Here is a 16,643-nt window from a genome sequence, read left to right as displayed (position 1 = left end):
CAAAAACAGCACTTCAACCAACCACAAGTTTATTCTGGATATTCAATTGAACCTTGTTTAATATTTATTTCTACTCTAGACGAACATTACAGGCAATGAAAAACTGAGAAAAATTACAGGCTCAGAAATTGAGTTTAGTTTACATTAATTTATGATCAAATAGTTTCTTTGATTGCTTCAAAGGTGGATCTTAAATCACTTAGAAAGAATTAATATTTTTCATATTAATACATTATTACTTGCTTAGAAATCAGTAGGAATATTGTCTGCCACAATTTAAGAGAAATTAAGATGTAGACAACCAAAGGCTTGACTTTGCATGTCCTTTCACATGCCTTTTGAGCCTTGTGCCTTTTCATCAGCTGAAATCAGTGGAGAAATAAGCACCAATAATCCAGATATCTAGTCACCTTGAGCTGCTGTCGCACACTCCCCCTAGAAATGCTCGCATCTCAGTACTGTGCAATGCTGTAAATGGTAGTGTTTGGAGGGGTTCATTACCAAAAAAACTTCATTATTTTATTTTTCTTGCTGCTAATTTTTGGGGTTTTTTTTGCCTTTATCCTGTTTAATCTCTTATTAGAGAAAGTAATAGAAAGTAAGTCCATGCAAGGTATTTACCCACAGAGGAAAAACTGGGAAATGTCTCCCTTTTTCGGAAGTCATAACTGCAAAAGAAATTATGGTGGTGGGAGAACAGAGCTAAGCTTGTGTATGAGCTCAGGGATCTTGTGTGCCAATGGTGAATTTGACTGACAAAATAGTAGGATGATGTTTGAGACAAGAACTGCCTTTTTGTCTGGCAACACAATAGGATCTTCTTCCTTGATGGATTCTCAGCACTCCTCAGTATAATAACATGATAATTGGTCCCAAAGAAGGAATGAGTAAGATTGGATGGTGGTCTTTGGGGGCCCAGTTGTGTTATATCTAATTTAATTATGTTTGATACTGACTTTTTAATACATATGGTAGCTATTTCCTTGGCTTGGAACTGAGGCTTATATGCAAGCTTGATATTTGCTTGTTCTCTGCTCTAAAAGCAGACAATTTTTTTTCTTGGGAGAAACCCCAACTATATCTGTCTCATGTCATGCAGTATTCTAATTCAAAACTAAAACTGATTTGTTCCAGAAGATGTCTTGAAGCATAAATATGTTGTGGCTTGTGGAAATGTGGGAGGTGTGATGGAAAGAGCAAATGTCTATAGATTGTACTTCAAAAAACCACTGCAACTTGCTACAGAAAAGACATAGTAAGTTATTGCTGCCTTGGAGCAACAATCCACAGCAGGCATTCACCCTTTTGCATGGGACAATATAAACATTTTAGTGGATTTATGAGCATAAAGGAGCATCTGGAGATGATGAGATTGTGTAAGACTAATTTTAGAGTCTGAATTAAACTAACTCCATAGCTAGAAAAATCACTGCCATGTTTTCTGCTCTTGTTTAAAAGGTCTATGGACAACAGCAAGCCCATATTTCCTAACAAAATGGAACTGAAAAGTCTAGTGCCCTACTGCTGGTGGTGGTGTGGTGGGCACTGGCTTATTGAGAGGATTACAAAAATCCTTCATGAAAGATAGTTATGCAATCAAATTTCTGAGGCAAGTTTCTTCTCAGCTGTTAGCATCTGGGTTCCATTTTGCCATGAATAGGTGACTGCCTCTTGGATTTATTTGTTTCTTACTTTTTAATAGGGAGTATAGCATGTATTCCTGTTTGCTAGGAGGCAGCTGTTGCTTTTTTTTCTTTTTCTTTTTCCTCTTGTATTTTACCATTGTCTTCCAGCTTCAAATAAACATAAATGAAACATACTAATAAAGTTAGTGCTGTGTGATGTGCTAATGCAGCAGGTAGGGAAATAAATTTGTTTGAAGTCAGTTTCAGTTTTGGAAATTTAACTTACTCCCCTGAAGTATCTGAAACAATGAAATGTACATTCTGTTTTGTGTTTAATTTCTTCTTTTTCCTCTTTCCCCAGTGACTCTTACTAGTGAAAGGCTTCCAGCCTAGCAGTGATGGTTATTGAAAGTTCAAATAATAGAAGGCTCAGTATGTGAAGAAACGCACAGCCTTTTAGGAGCTCAGAGCCTCCAGTGCCATTGACTTAGAGTGTTGTGTCATAGTTTTGGCCATCATCTCTTCCAGAAGTGACTGATGCACAAGTGGAAGCTGGAAGTTACTGATCACCTCACACCGATTAATAGGTAGATCACAACCTGCACAGTGCTCTAGATCATCATTTTCTGGGACCTCCTGGCAATATACGTAAGGCTTAGGGATGAAAAGGATAAAACCCTTTTAAATCAATTAGAATTTTGTCATTGACATGAAGTGGGGAATCATATGGTCATAAAGTACCAGGCCAAAACTGTGCTTCTAAACATAGAAAAAATAAGGTTGAAAATAAGTTACTCTAATTGAGTAGTTGAAATCAAAATGCAAAACAAACAAAAGAAACCTTTGGACAATACGTTCAATATGCTTTCTACCAGCTCCCCAGTAAAACAAAGGTAGTTCACAACCAGTGAAGCTTGCTTTCCTGTGAAACCATTTTTTGAGGTTAACTTTGGTATTTAAAATTGTATGTGAGTCTGGTGGAAGCTTTCTCCATCACGTAATGAAGCAATTAGGTCTTTTTCTTCCACAGATTTTCCATATTTACTCATGGGAATGCCAAGAAAATTTTACTCCTCTATTCATTTGACCTATATTTTTTATGGAATGGAGATCCCAACACTACTGAGCTTCTATAAAATACACCTGAAACCTCTGATCATAAATTTGATCAATATTGGCCAACAATTTGAAGAGGTTAGGTTGGCATAGATGCCCATGGTTTAATCACATACACACTCAGCTTCCCAACCTCAAAATCAAGGGAAAAAAATGAATGCGTTACTTCTATCAGAAAACCCTTTTAAGAACAAACAGAGATTTTATACAACAGGAACTGCAAATATGCTTAGCTGTAATAATGCTTCATTTATTAGATAATAAGAATTCAAAACAGTTTTCTAGAAGGAAAGAGATTTGTATTTGTCAGAAAAGCCCTACTAGTTACTGGTTCCAGTGCTTCCCTATGTTTCTTAATGCATTTCTTAATGCAAAGCAGAAAAAAGTTTGTTTAAAAATGAAAGAAATGCCAGACACCACCCTCCTCTCCTGCAGCCACCCTGGAGCAATTCTGACAATAGGACCCATCTTTACAAACTGAGACAGGAATAAATTTTCAATTGAATCTTCAAGAAGGAGAAGGTTGTGCAAGATTTCTGCTAGTTATACTGTGTTTGAATGAAAAGTGTTTGTGTTCCACACTTAAGTGTATAGTCTTGTCTTTTTTTATGACTGGGTTTAGAGTGTCTATCCACCATAATTTATCTGCATCCTAATCTTGTCCTGTCTTGGATATATTCCTTGCTGGCTTCACTGAGAACATCCTTCCCTTCCTGTCATTTTCAAATTTTGTCTGTTGATTTGGCCTTCTCTTCTGCCTCAAGGAACTGGCAAAGCTTCACTCCAGCCTGTATTTTGTTTTTTATCTGTACTTCTGTTCTTTTCCAGCCATGATAAGTTCAGTGCTGTTAAAGTCTTTCTAGAGCTATTGCTGTGGTTTTGTCTTTAGTGCAGGGCAACGTGAGGTGTGAGTTCCCAGAACAAACACCTGAGGAGTCACATTTTCTTTAGGGGGCCTGCAAAATAATCTTGTGATAAACATTTGTCTGGAGAGAGAGAGAGAGGAGAAGGACTGCAAAAACTGTTGTGTTTGCCTCACCTATCTGCTATGTTAAGATTTCAGACTTCTCAGGTGTAGGTAACTGCATTTCTTGTAGTAATCACATTCTTTCATGGTGTTTCAGGCGTAGTACAGGTCTGCTCTTCCATTTCAATTCCCATGTTAGATAGGAACATTGACATTTGTTGTGCTAGCCATTAGTCATTCCATTTGTAACATATATTCATTTTATGGTGGATTATTTAAGATCCTTTCCAGGATTTTTTCTTAAACTGTTAATGTACTTGAGGACAAGTTAGAGGGGAGGGTAGTTAGTGAGATTTAAGCTTTTGCGATATGAATGATTTCCACCGGTTTTTGGTAGGAGGCTGTTGCACAGATCATGGAAATCTGTTGGTTCCAACAGCCTGTGACAGAGCAACAGGCTCAGCTTTTACAGAATAGATTTTTTTGTGGGTTTTTTCATTTTATTTTTTTTCCATTTCTGTTTAGTAATTTTTTTCTCCATTATCTCTGTTGAGTATACATATTGAATTGGAGATACCCGCAGTGCTTACTGAAGGCATTCACATGTCAGGAGCCAGACCTTCCACACACTTTTATATTAACTATAAGGGTTGGGTTCATTCTCTGTGCCTTTTGCTTTTAGGTGGGTATATTCTTCTGATTTTTTTTTTACTGATTGCAGATGTTATCATGACATGCAGTTTTTGAGACTAGCCAGCAGCCTTCTCTGGCAAGGTGAGAGGAAACAAAGTTTTGGCTTAAGTACTGTGCATGAGTTTAGATGTAAATACTAAAAACCTGTAGGTGCCATGTTAGACTGTGCAACATGCCCAGTGCTTCAGAAGCCTCCATTGATTTTAAATGTGTATGAGCTTTGTTTCTGTTGCTGCGACCCTGACTTTTTTTGAATTAGAAAAGACGTGCCAACCTCCATGCCATGCGCCTGTTACTACTAATGCCTACGGGGTTTTTTCAGTCTCATATGCTTTCATATGTAAATTGGCTATCGAGTTCCACCTTCAGTTTTAACCAGTAATAACTTCATTGCTTGCAGTGCAATTTGCACTGGTGTAATTTAGATCAGAATCTGGATGCATAGGTAAATGTGTGCACGTATGCACACATGTAATGCCTGCTTTTTTGCGTATATATATAAGCGCTTTCTTTTTACAGTTGAAAATGAGAGGGAGAATATGTTGATTAATTATATACTGATCAATTTTAGAGCAACTAACAGGAGGAAAATAAATCATTTTAAGTAGTAGGTGGATTTTGGAATCATGTACACACACACACACCTTTACAATGTATTTCAATTCTTGTCTGTCACAAGCAGGAACTTTTTCTTCTTCCCCTGACTTTCAATTCTGAATTTTTTGCAAGCCCCAAATCTCATTTTTAGTTGACTTTGGGGAAAATGGTGGCAGAGATATTATAAAAAAAAAAAAGAAGAAAGGGAAGAAAACCCCCCTCGAAACAGCTACGCCAGCCCCCACTTCTATACCACCAGCACAAACATGGAACACATTTTAGCAGAAGTGCCCCAGCTCTATCATATGTGCTGTGCAGAGTCATCATGGCCATGGTGCATAGCTGAGAGCCGGAAAGCAAACAGCTGCTGTAGCCTGATTTGAGTTAAAATAGTGTCAGTGTTTAGTCTGGCGCAGTGCTTCAGGAGAGATTGGCAGCTGGGTCAAACAAAGTCATTCCATTGGCTCCCTTCCCAGTAAGCTTCTGCTAGTATTTAGGTACTAGTGCAGCCTAGGCCCCTTTTCTCAGGGATAGCCTAACATCTGACCGCACCCTCTTTGCTTTTTAAAAAATGCCTTTTCACTCTTTAAGATAAATCGTCTATTATACAATCTGCCACTAATTGTATGTTAAGACTGTTTTTCTCTCGAAAGCTGACGCATCCTGCTCTCAACGTGGTGTAGAAAGCGGGCTGTTACAGTGCTGGATTAATAAAAGGGGCCTTTATGGTTTGTGAAAGAATATCTCTGTGCTTAGGCAGGAAACTTTTTGATCCACAGAAAAGCCAGACGACATCTAGGTAAGGCCGTGTATCAAATCTGCTTTTATGGGAGAGTGGGGCAGCGAGCGCTGTTAATTGCAATTGCTTCAAGTTTGCATGCCCATTTTGATAAGCTTTTTAGAAAGTTTAGGAAATAGCTGCTCCTGCGTCTCGAGCCCTTTCTCTCCTCCCTCCTCCTCACTCCTCCTATGCCTTTACTGCTTGCAAAAGCTTGTAATGATCTGCTTAGTTTTGGCTGGAATACACGCGGACGCTTCGCTTCTTTTTGGAGAGGGGTTTCTTGCAGAGGCAAAAAAGTTCTGCTGTCGGACCCAAATGCTGTTAGAAGTGGAGTGGCTGGGGAGAATTTACAGGGAAAGCTTTCCACTGTTACAGACTGCCTGTGCAATCATTTAAAAGTAGTTGAAAACTGCTTTGAACTAACAAGGGTTTAATTACGGAAAAGTTTAACGTGGCGATGGAAGGAATATTAAGTAAGTTGTCTTTGTCTAATACTTTTTAATTTTAGTTGTTGCTTTAGCCTGTTGGGTCACATTTTTTGTCAGCACTGAAGGCTGCCATGAATTGGTAATGAGGGCCCCTTTTGCACATGATTTTGGCACTTGGCCAAAATCAACTTCCCAAGGCAAGCTTTCTCTAAAAGAACCTGAAGCATTTTTTTGTGATTAGGAATCATGTCTGAAAGCTGCCACAACCAGTTGTGTAGGCATGTCAAAATGACTTTATACAGTATATCTGAAGCATTTGGGGGGGAGGGTCTGTTTTTTCCTCTTGTACCAAATTGTTGCTATTATCATTCTAAATTTCCGCAGCTTACGCACCTCCAAAAACCAGGCTACAGAGAGCTAAGGCATAATGAGGATCGTTGGTATCTTTGTATTTTTCAACATGCCAAAGCAGCACTAATTGTCACGTTTAAGCAAGATACAGTATTAGGGGTTGCTTAAAACACTTGTAGACTTAAAGCAGATGAATCTTTAAACTTTTAATCTCAGTAAATTATGCTCATTGAACAGTAAGTAATGATATTTTCGAGAAGTTTCTCTGTTTGAATTGTATGAGTGGAGCTTTTTGATATATCTATTTAAAAAATACATGCCTGGATCCACTGGGGGGAATTTTGCAAGGAAAATCTTGGATGTACCTTTGGATTTATTCCATTTCCTTGAAATCTGGGTATGGGTCTGATCTGTGAGACGGGGAACAGGAGCTGGGTAGTCCTTTGTTGTTCAAAAGGGGGAAAGGGAGTTAGTCTAAACATTAATAAGGAGCTGCAAAAGTTCACGTTTCAAGTGTGCTCAAAGTTCTGAAATTTGTGGAGATCATCAGTGCAATAAATGGGTGATTATTCCTCACTGATATTATATAAACAAGTTTGGCACTGTAGGTGAACACATTATTATTGTAAACTTCAACGTTCTGTGAATTTAATCTGTGAATTGGAAATTAAGGACCTCCTATTACATGCTGTGTATGCCCTACCCCAGTGTCGTTTCGACATGTGTTCAATGTAAAGACAAAATGCATTAGGCAGCAATTTTGGCAGGTATTTTTATTTTAGATTTCTGCACTTGTGGCTGTAGCCGAGGAGTTGCTCGTTCCTTCCTATGTGTGTTGTTCATTTATAAGCAACACCATCTTTCGGCAGCAATATCGATACGGAACAGCCTTTTCGCACCTTCCCCTGCCCCCTGCCCCCAGCCTTGATCCCTTTTGTTGCTGTTAAAATGGGCTTTACAGGTATTGTGTTTCTTCTGTTAAACTGTATTTTCTGTAAGATGTTGGGGGGGGATGTGTGTGTGTGTGTGTGTGTGTGTGTTTTTCCTTTATTACATAATGCAAGACACAGCTACACTGGGAGACAACTCGAGCTTTACAGACTCCCTGAATCAGTACTTTCATGTAACTTGGCTGGGAGAGTTTGTTCGTTGTTACATTGCAGCAGACTGAGTTACAGTACTCAAAAGTCTCCCAAAAGTTTAACTATAGCAAGTTGTATTTGTGATGAAAATAAGCAGACAAGATGAACATGTTGCAAACGAATAGATGGAGAACATTAGTAAAATAAAACTCATATAACTTAATTGCATTTTTCTGGGGCTTTTGTAAAGTTTTACAACAGGGGAAAAATATGTCACTGTTGAATCCTATTTTAATGTAAAGCATTGCCAGAAAATGATCATACTTGGTGCAAATGTAAATGTGATAGTAGAGTTTTTGCAAATCATTATGGAATTTATTTGCTGGTGTGTGGAAGTAGTTTCTCCTGAGTTACTGAATTAGGTACTATTAATTTAAAATATGCACAAACCCACCTTGTTACTGTAAAACTAACTTTAAAACGTTTTACTATGATATTCCTACTTTTGCCTAGAAGACTTTACTGTGAAATAATGAACACATCCTAGTGTACTACTTCTAGAGGTTTTCTTTTCTATTTTGGTTGGTGAAGGGCTGTATTTTAAATCACAGCAAGTTATTCTCCAAAAATTTTGTGAACAGTTTTTAAATCCAGAATATTTTTTTCTGGTAGCATGACTGATATGTAAAACCTAATATATGAAGTAACAAGGTTTTTCTTAAAAAATTAAAAAATTAAAACTTTATAAATTTGGCTTTTGATTGCAGACACCAAATAAACATTTTCCTTCATCAAGAAATCTATTGTCGGTATGAACATAAAAAAGTCATGTTTTCATCAGATAAATCAGCATTCTGTATTCAGAAGTTTAAAATGCATAGACACTGCATTCTATTTTAAAATCCAAAACCAGTAGATTAATGTTTCTTTATAAATAGGTTGATAAATAACTGGTTAGTTACTTTTCCTGAGATTACAAAAAGTGAAGAATATAAAATATTGTCCATTGTGCCATTTTCATTTTTAACAGCCCTCAGGAATAATGTGTCTCTAATCTTCCTACTTGGAGGGCTTTATGTTTTCTATTTGTTTGCAAACATATTGAGAAAGAGTGCAATTATAAAGCTTAACTTCGTTGTAATTTTGTATCTTAGATTTTGCTCCATAGAACTGCTGAACTCTCAGTTACCCATTTCAGTGCAGTAAATCAATATATTTTCCATTCAGAAAACAAATTCTTGCTTTTTAGTTGGTATTTTTATTGATCATTAGACATTCATATTTTAGTAGTGCAGTGTAAGTGGTACATATTGTTATGCTTTTGAATAAAAGTTACAAATGTATCTATAAAATACTTTCACTTACATGAAAGAAAAAGAACCCTAAACATCGTGGAATACTTTCAGTTTATCAAAACATTGGTCTTGTAAAAATAGCTTTATTTCTCAGTAGATTCTGCTGCATGTTTTAAAACTTTAGAAATGAAACAGGGCTGTTTTATTTTGTCTTATGGGTTTGTTGTTTTTTTAGCATGGATTTCATTCATATAAACTAAGCACTTTGTTCTATATGTTCTAAATTCCAGCAATGAGATAAATAAATTGCTGGATTGGATGGAACATAATTATTGAATTTTGGCAGAACTTCAGTGAACTCTGCCATGAAAGATTAATGTGCACAGTGCTCTTAGATTCTAAAGTAACAGAGTAAGATAAGGGGAGTGCATAACAGGCTCCAACCTTTGTGGTTTAGAGAAAATAGAAAACCATGGGCAAATGTTAACTTTTGGTATAAGCTGCTAATGATAATGTTTTGTCATCTGGGTGATAAAAACTACAGGAGTAGACAAGAAAATCCAATTTAACACAAATTCTCTCCACTTCTTTCTTGCTCTGCTTCCCATTTTTCAATATTAGAATAGCCACGGTTGCTCTATGTTCCTAGGAAAAGGAGAACAGAGCAGGCAGGGTGCTTACAGTATCCAGTAATGTAATGTCCTTATGGAATCCCTCCACATCTGCATGTGTTGTATGTGGGTTTTCACTACAGGCATGTTTTTGGTTTGTGATTATGGTGCATTGATTTCAGAATACAAGTAAAATTGTACTGGCTGGATGAAGGCTACATGTAGTCATAGTAGTGGTTGTTATTATTCCTTCTCTCGTCTGTCTCTATCAAACCTTGATTGTTAAAACATTTGCTTCAATTGAGAAATTGTGGTTATAATCACAAAATCTTTTTCCTGTTGGCTTTTAAATAATTACTGCCCCCAAATAATGTTTTTAATTGAGAACAAAGATGCATTGTCCTGCCAGTCAGGCTCCGCTGGCAGGACCAATAGGATTGCAAAGACTTTTTAGTATTTTCAGTCAGTTCGCTATAGGGGAGAGCAGGCACGACATCCATCCTGCTCTGGGGAAAGCGCTGCCTCTTTGCCGACTGCTCCCTGCTCCTGGGAGCAATCCCTCTGCCTGCTTGGCCTCTCCAGCACCCTGAACCTGAGCCCACATGTTTTCCTTTCCTCAGATATGTGCAGCCCCAAGCACCAGCCCCTGCACCTGGCCCCAGAGCTGGTTTCCAGCAGGGCTCAGGGATGGCAGCACGATGGGCAGGCTCCAGCATGGTTGCAGACGCGGGGGCTGCCTGACTGGCTGGGCATGGGAGGATGGCTCAGTGCACCCAAAATGACTGGAATCAGAGGGAGTGAGGCAGGGAGGATGCATCCATGGTAGGATTTTTCCTCTGTTTGCTCCTTGCTTCCCGACTGTTAACCTGATGCTAAGGCCAAGTGTGCTCGGCTGAGTGTTTTAAAATGGCAGGTGTCCAGAATCTTGGATGTATTTCGTGACTTCAAAGACATTTCTTCTCTCCTTCCCAGTCACATCCTTAAGCTCATGATGACAGCATTACAAGTAGGATAGTTAAAGAGGAATAAGGGCAAGGGACTGATCCAGTGCCCATTGCAGTCAGCAGAGAGAATCCCCCTGACTACGTGTCTTTGGATCCCACACCCTGTGACCTGGCTGCTCTTCCCCCTTAGTTCCTGATGTCACTAGCATAACTATCATTGCCATCCTAACTCAAGCAGCTTCCTTGTCTTCGTTGGCACTCCTCAAAGAGGGAGGTTTACTGAATAAAAGGCTTGAATGTGCCGTCCTTGTGTTGTAAAGAAGCAGTCTGAGTATTTACAGTCCTTTCCCTTGTCCTTCTCCCCTTCTAGAAACGACTCTTGTTCCTGACCTTGATTTATCAATTCATATCACCATTTCAAGTGGAGTTCAGTATGTGCAGCTACCTGTCTTCTAGTGCATTCCCATTAAAATGCTGCATTTGTGTATATCCAAGATGAAATGAATTTACATTCTAGGCCTATTGTTTGGATAGTCAGGCATAATTTTCTTTCAGCAAGGTTGGTTCCAAAATACCTTCATCTTCAAACAAAAAAGAGGATATTTTTATCTTTTTTAGAGTACCGTAGGGTGCTTCAGTCTTTGTTTGCCCTATAAATGTGTTTAGTTGGGAAATTTTTAACAAGTTATATTCAGAGTGTGTCTTATTTTAAAGTAGACAATTATCCTTTTTTCTTTAAATTAATTCATAGAAATGAACATTTTTTTAGCAATGTTAAAATGTTACCACAGAAAACTAAAGAATAGTAGAAGGAATATTGTGACTTCTTTGCATGGGTAATAAATGTATTTGCAGTGTGAAATTAAGTTGTGCTTTTACAGCAGTGGGGTTACGGACAGTTGAAATACTCAATCTTAGAATATTATAGATACTTCTGCAAAAGTATCTATACTTTTCACTGACCCAGTGAACACCCCCTATATAATTTTAATGCCTTTTAATTTTGGCTGAATGTTGTAACGCCTACCAGGTGTTGTGTGTGAGACCCCGAGATGACCAAACAAAAAGGTGCATTAAAGCAGAGCCTGCTGTTCCCCCTCTGCTGACCCAGAGAGTCCTGCCTGCCGCAGGAGAAGCAGCTCCCAGGGGTGCTGAGCCAGGGGCTCTGGGCCCCGCTGCCCCGGAGCAGCTGCGCGGAGCAAGGCGGGAGAGAGAACAGAGCGAGGGCAGGAGCGAAGCCAAGGCACTTGTGACTGTACAGAGCATTTGTTCTGCCTGGTAGAGAGGGAGCACAGTGGCTGGTTTAGGATCTGAGCTCTGCTCTGAGCCTTTCTCAAAGTGGGGCCAGTGTCTTGCAGCTGTGATCCCAGAGCCCTTGGCAGAGTGCAGAGAAGTTATGCGGGCAGAGCACTGGGAGAAGGCTTAGTCCTGTGAGGGAGCCTCTGGGGCTTCATGAGTTACAGCAAAATTTAAGACCTGAATTATAGGCTGAAAATATGAGACAGGTGAATGTGGGTTCTTATATATATATAACTATGTGGAAACCTTCCTTTCAAGCATAGTAATGGATTATTAAGCAGAATAAATTATACTGAAGAGATATTTGGGTGCTCTTTAAGTTACCTGCACATTGTGCAGGTCAGCAGAGCAAATTATCCTAAAACATAATCTGTAAAATGGTGTACTTTGTGTTTTACAAATTTGCACATCCCAGTGTCCATTTCTGAGCAGTCTGTCCCTGGGCATGCCACATCTCCCAAGGGCTGAGTGTTACAAATGTTTGATCTTTCCCTTCCACCGGGACGCACAAAATCGTGCATGTCAACATTGCAGTCTTCCAAAATATAGAAAGAGTCTTGTGAAGAAGAGTTTTGCAGATATCTGAAACTTTTTTTTAATTGTGAGAAATGAGGAACAGTGATGTAAAAAAACCTGTTATACTTGAGTGGGGCAACGGGGAGTAAGGGAGGAAGGTTTGAGTTTAGAAAACCCAACCTAGTGGTGTAGCTCACAGTGTTTGCAGCCTATGAAAATATTGATGACAGAATTGAAATTGTGTTATGCTGGCAGATCACAGCTGAAATTTCTTTTCTGTGGTCTCAGAGCACGGCTGAAGCAGCCGAGTCTTTGACTAAAATACCACTGTATTAATAGTAGGAAAGAAACAAACACTGGAAAGGAATTCCAAATACTTACAAGGTATCTCATTTAGGGACATGCATTAGTTTGGTAAATGTCAATTCCCAGACTGGTAATAATGATTGTTACTGTATCCCCTTTATGACTTTCAGAGCAAGAGAAGCCAACTTGAGGACCATGCATATTGTGATACCCGCAGTGGTAAGTACCCTAACTGCAATCAAGTTTATTACATTTTTGTAGAGTAGAGGCCTTTTCAAGACCACACTTGATGCAGCTTAGTCACACAACAGCTTCAAATGGCATTCTGGAATAATAGGGCAGTAATGTGATACAGTCTATAATGAAAATCAGTGTAAAGCACAGGTGGTTGCAAGTATTTGTGTGGTCAGATATAAAACCTTTGCTATGGGTACAAGCTACTGCTGTCCCATGTGAGGAAAGCATAATTAAAAGTGGTTTCCAGATGTGCTGGCACACATCTGCCGCTTTTAAAAGGGAATTTTGCAATTACAAGTTGAATTGTATTGCATTCATCGTTATAAAGTTGTTGATGGTTTTTCAGGTAATAAAAAAGCTGGAGGCATCAACACCCCCACTGTAAAATTGAGGTGTCTTTAGACAACAGCATTTTGTGTTCACATTGTGTTCTTAGGATTTTTTCTGTGGGTAGTTCATAGTTGAGCTGTAGCAAATATGCAAAATTTTTCTGGACAAAAGTTAACACTTATTTCATGAAAACATGAGAGTTCATTCCGTGCTAATGATTTCATTTTTTACCAGGTAGATCTAGAAAATTTGTATGGTTTTGTTTGTTTGATTGTTTTCAGTGCAGTTAATAAATGATATTGTAAAAGATTAAGATTTTGTTTCTTTAAACAAATTTTCAAGATGAGGTAATAATCAGGAAACAAGAAAAATACGATATGTTAAAAATAGACCTTTAATTTTGTTTCACACAGAAAGCAGAAAATCTCTACTTATAGGCTTCCATGATGCATCCTTAATTGAGCTATCTGGAAGAAAATAAATCAGGAAAAAAATTAGAAAATGTGCTAGGCTTTAAAATATTGCTAAGAGAAGATTTCAGGCCTTTTGTTTTAGCTAAATAAGCAACATGTTTGCCCTAACATCCCACTAATTTTGTTAAAGCTAGTATTTCCCCTGGAAATGTTGCTATTAAAATAAAATCCCTGTTTCAGAAGTAAGTTTTTGCAGTTCTAGAAGTTTTAATTACTGCTGCTGCTTGGAACAAGCACAAGGGAAGAATGCTGTGCCTGCCACCTTCTTACTGACTCTTCTTCTAGCACTGCAGTTACTCATAACTATGATTTTGAGTTGATTTTGAAAAAAATGAAGGATGTGATGTACTGCTCTGGGGGTCTTGGACTGGTGGCCAGGCTGCTAAATTACAAGAGAAGATTTTCTAGGATGTCCTGTGTAATATTGCTTGATGTTTGCACAGGTTTTCTTTACTTCCACAGACATGACTTGTAGCCTCCCTTTTCAAGTGAGAGTCTAATCCTTAGCAATTATCTTAGGGAAATATTGGCACCGAGTAAATCAAATGGATTTCTGGATATTTCCTCTTAGTTGGACTCTTTCATAAAGCAGTTGTTTTTTCCATTTAAATCTTTCTTTCTTGACTAAGCAGAATCTAAACTCTCTTTTGAAGTATGTGAATATCAGAATAATATGCAGAAGATTTAGTCAGAAAAATGGCCTCTGAGACCAAATAATTTTTAATTTAAAACTTAACATGTAGTCTCTACGTAAGTTTTTGGATTAACTTTTCTGTCTGACACCTTGTAAGTTCTTACAAAAGCATTGGTGGATTCAGTGAGGGATGCAAAAAGCAACCTTGGTAGCAAATTGCCCTTTGTGTTTGATTTTTATGGAATAACATAATAACTTGCTGTGGTCCTGGTGCTGCTAAACAAGAGTGCTCTGACTTTAATAATTTCATGCCTCTGAGACAAAGGGTCCAGATCAGCTCATTGCATCTTGTCTGTGAATGGGGATACACTGAGGATACAATGAAATGGATGATAATCAACAAGAAAAATATTAATAATGTCATAGTGAAAATGCTGATTTTGTCAATACTGGCTACTAGCACATCTGATGGTTTTTTTAATATATATACATTGTGATGGCTATGGCATATTATAAATGCTCTATTGTGGCATAAAGACTTCATATTTGTGCTTTCAGTGACAGTTTTACAAGGATGTATTTACTAACACATGCACATACATTTAATATTAAACCCCATTTAAATCACTCTTTGCCCAGGCGGTAGGATTTTAGCACTGAACCGTTATAAGTTTGGGTATTTTTCTGGAAAAATGCCATTTGACATCAAACTTAGAAAGGTCTAAAAGAATACAGACATTCAGATGTGAAAATGTGCAAAATGAACTCTACCTGGCACTTAAATCACACTCTGCTGCAATTAAGACTTGTTAATAGTCACTCCTCTGAACTGGCTGCTCACATCAGAGACCAGCCCTGGCCAGACCCTCACGGTTTTGTACATGACCATTTTGTATAAAGGGTCAGCTTCCACAGAAGGTCAGGTGGGTTAGTAAAAAGAAATAGTTTACTGAAAAAATAGGTTATTTAAATATTGGGGAGGTTGCATCCTTGGCAACCTGCAGAATTTTGAGTGCTTTTTGATTATTCACATACCTATTACTTCAAAAGCAAAAGGCTGCCCTGAATGGGGGAGATGTCAAAAAGGCTTTTGGGGCACGAAAATTGTTTTGGGGTGTTTTTGTGCATCAAGGGGCACAACAAAGGCGCTTTATTGGAGGGTGAAGATCCTGCCCTGACTGATAGATGTAGGAGACAGCCTCCCAAAGTGTATCACCCCCCAAGGGCAGCAAATCTGTCCAGTGTAGCTCAAACAGATGAGACACTGCTCCTCTGGGGTATAAACCTCTGCCAGACATACAGTACAATTCTATAAGAGGCCAGGGAGTTGATGACTGTGAGTGGAGAATCTGTTACCATTGCTCCTATGTATTTCCAATTTTGCAAGGATTTCCTCTTCTGAAAATCTATGTCCTGTTTTCTGGGTAGTATTCCAGATTCAACAAGTGCAGTGCTCCTTATTTCACCCAGAAAAGAACCAAGAGTCCCTGCTTCATGCTGCATTTTATCTCTATTTAGGATGTATTTTTTTTTGTCTTGGGCTTTGAAATATTGATTTTAATATTTTCTTGTAAATCAGGAGCACTACCAGCACTTTTTATGCTTCCCAGATGCCCATTCTTCACCTTAAATTAAAGACTTCTGGATGTGGCTTCACAATCAGTTGCTATAAGAATATGGTCTATACTGTTAGAAGTCATTGGCTAAGGACTTGGGAAGACTAAGCCACAGCAAAAAAAAAAAAATACTCTTTAATATTAAGACTGATTTTTAAAAAGTATGTCCCTAAGATGAAAAAATTCAGGGAGGAGAAAGAAAGACACGTCCAAAATATTGCTACAAGTATTCATCAAATATTTTGATGAAATGACTTTACAGAATTGAAGATAGATCAAAAGTAATTATCATGTGTGTCAAGATTTTTTTGAAGCTTCAGAACTTTCTGCTCTCTGAAATAGAAAAAAGATAAACTATCATTTAGCTTATAAATAAAGGTCAAGGAAAGGTGAATCAGATGAAATTATATACTTGCTATCAGCATATATTGAAATATTTCATTTTGACTTGTTTTTCTACATCTATATTAGTCTTTGGGAGGAAGAAAACCAAAAAGATAATTTTGAACTTAAAACTAGAACTTTTTAATCTTGAAAGTATCTAAATAGAATATTTGAGCAATTTTAAAATGCTCTCTGCTTTTTTAAATGAAAAGAAAATTGACACATTTCCTTGCAAATAACTTTATTTTTAAAGAAAGGGCCTTTTTTTTGAGGCAAAATTGTCTAAAATATTTCCTGCTTACTCTATCATGTGACAAACATATATTTTGCACTTCTTCAATTGTTATGCTTGTGATTT

General features: G+C 37.9%; 1 protein-coding gene across 18 annotated transcripts in view; it reads left to right on the top strand.

The window, feature by feature from the left end:
• LOC121669244 overlaps positions 1 to 16,643 on the top strand; it is a 281,899-nt gene that overhangs the window by 175,507 nt on the left and 89,749 nt on the right. For 12 of the 18 annotated variants that reach the window (XR_006017659.1, XR_006017658.1, XR_006017661.1 and 9 more), the window contains one exon: positions 12,782 to 12,830. Coding sequence is in view for 6 of the 18 variants with exons in the window: in XM_042037921.1 (XP_041893855.1) it covers positions 12,782 to 12,830 (49 nt within the window). In the remaining 12 variants the exon portion in view is untranslated. Of the gene's footprint in view, positions 1 to 4,462; positions 4,483 to 5,496; positions 5,798 to 5,958; positions 6,253 to 7,362; positions 7,520 to 12,781; positions 12,831 to 16,643 lie in introns of those variants that run through there. The other 6 variants (XR_006017666.1, XR_006017669.1, XR_006017663.1 and 3 more) reach the window with 5 other exon arrangements.

The sequence above is a fragment of the Corvus kubaryi genome, unplaced genomic scaffold (assembly GCF_017639235.1).
Source record: "Corvus kubaryi isolate FWS band 111438036 unplaced genomic scaffold, C.kubaryi_AGA036_p1.0 37391, whole genome shotgun sequence".
Lineage (NCBI taxonomy): Eukaryota > Metazoa > Chordata > Aves > Passeriformes > Corvidae > Corvus > Corvus kubaryi.
This window is presented reverse-complemented; position numbering and strand designations above follow the sequence as displayed.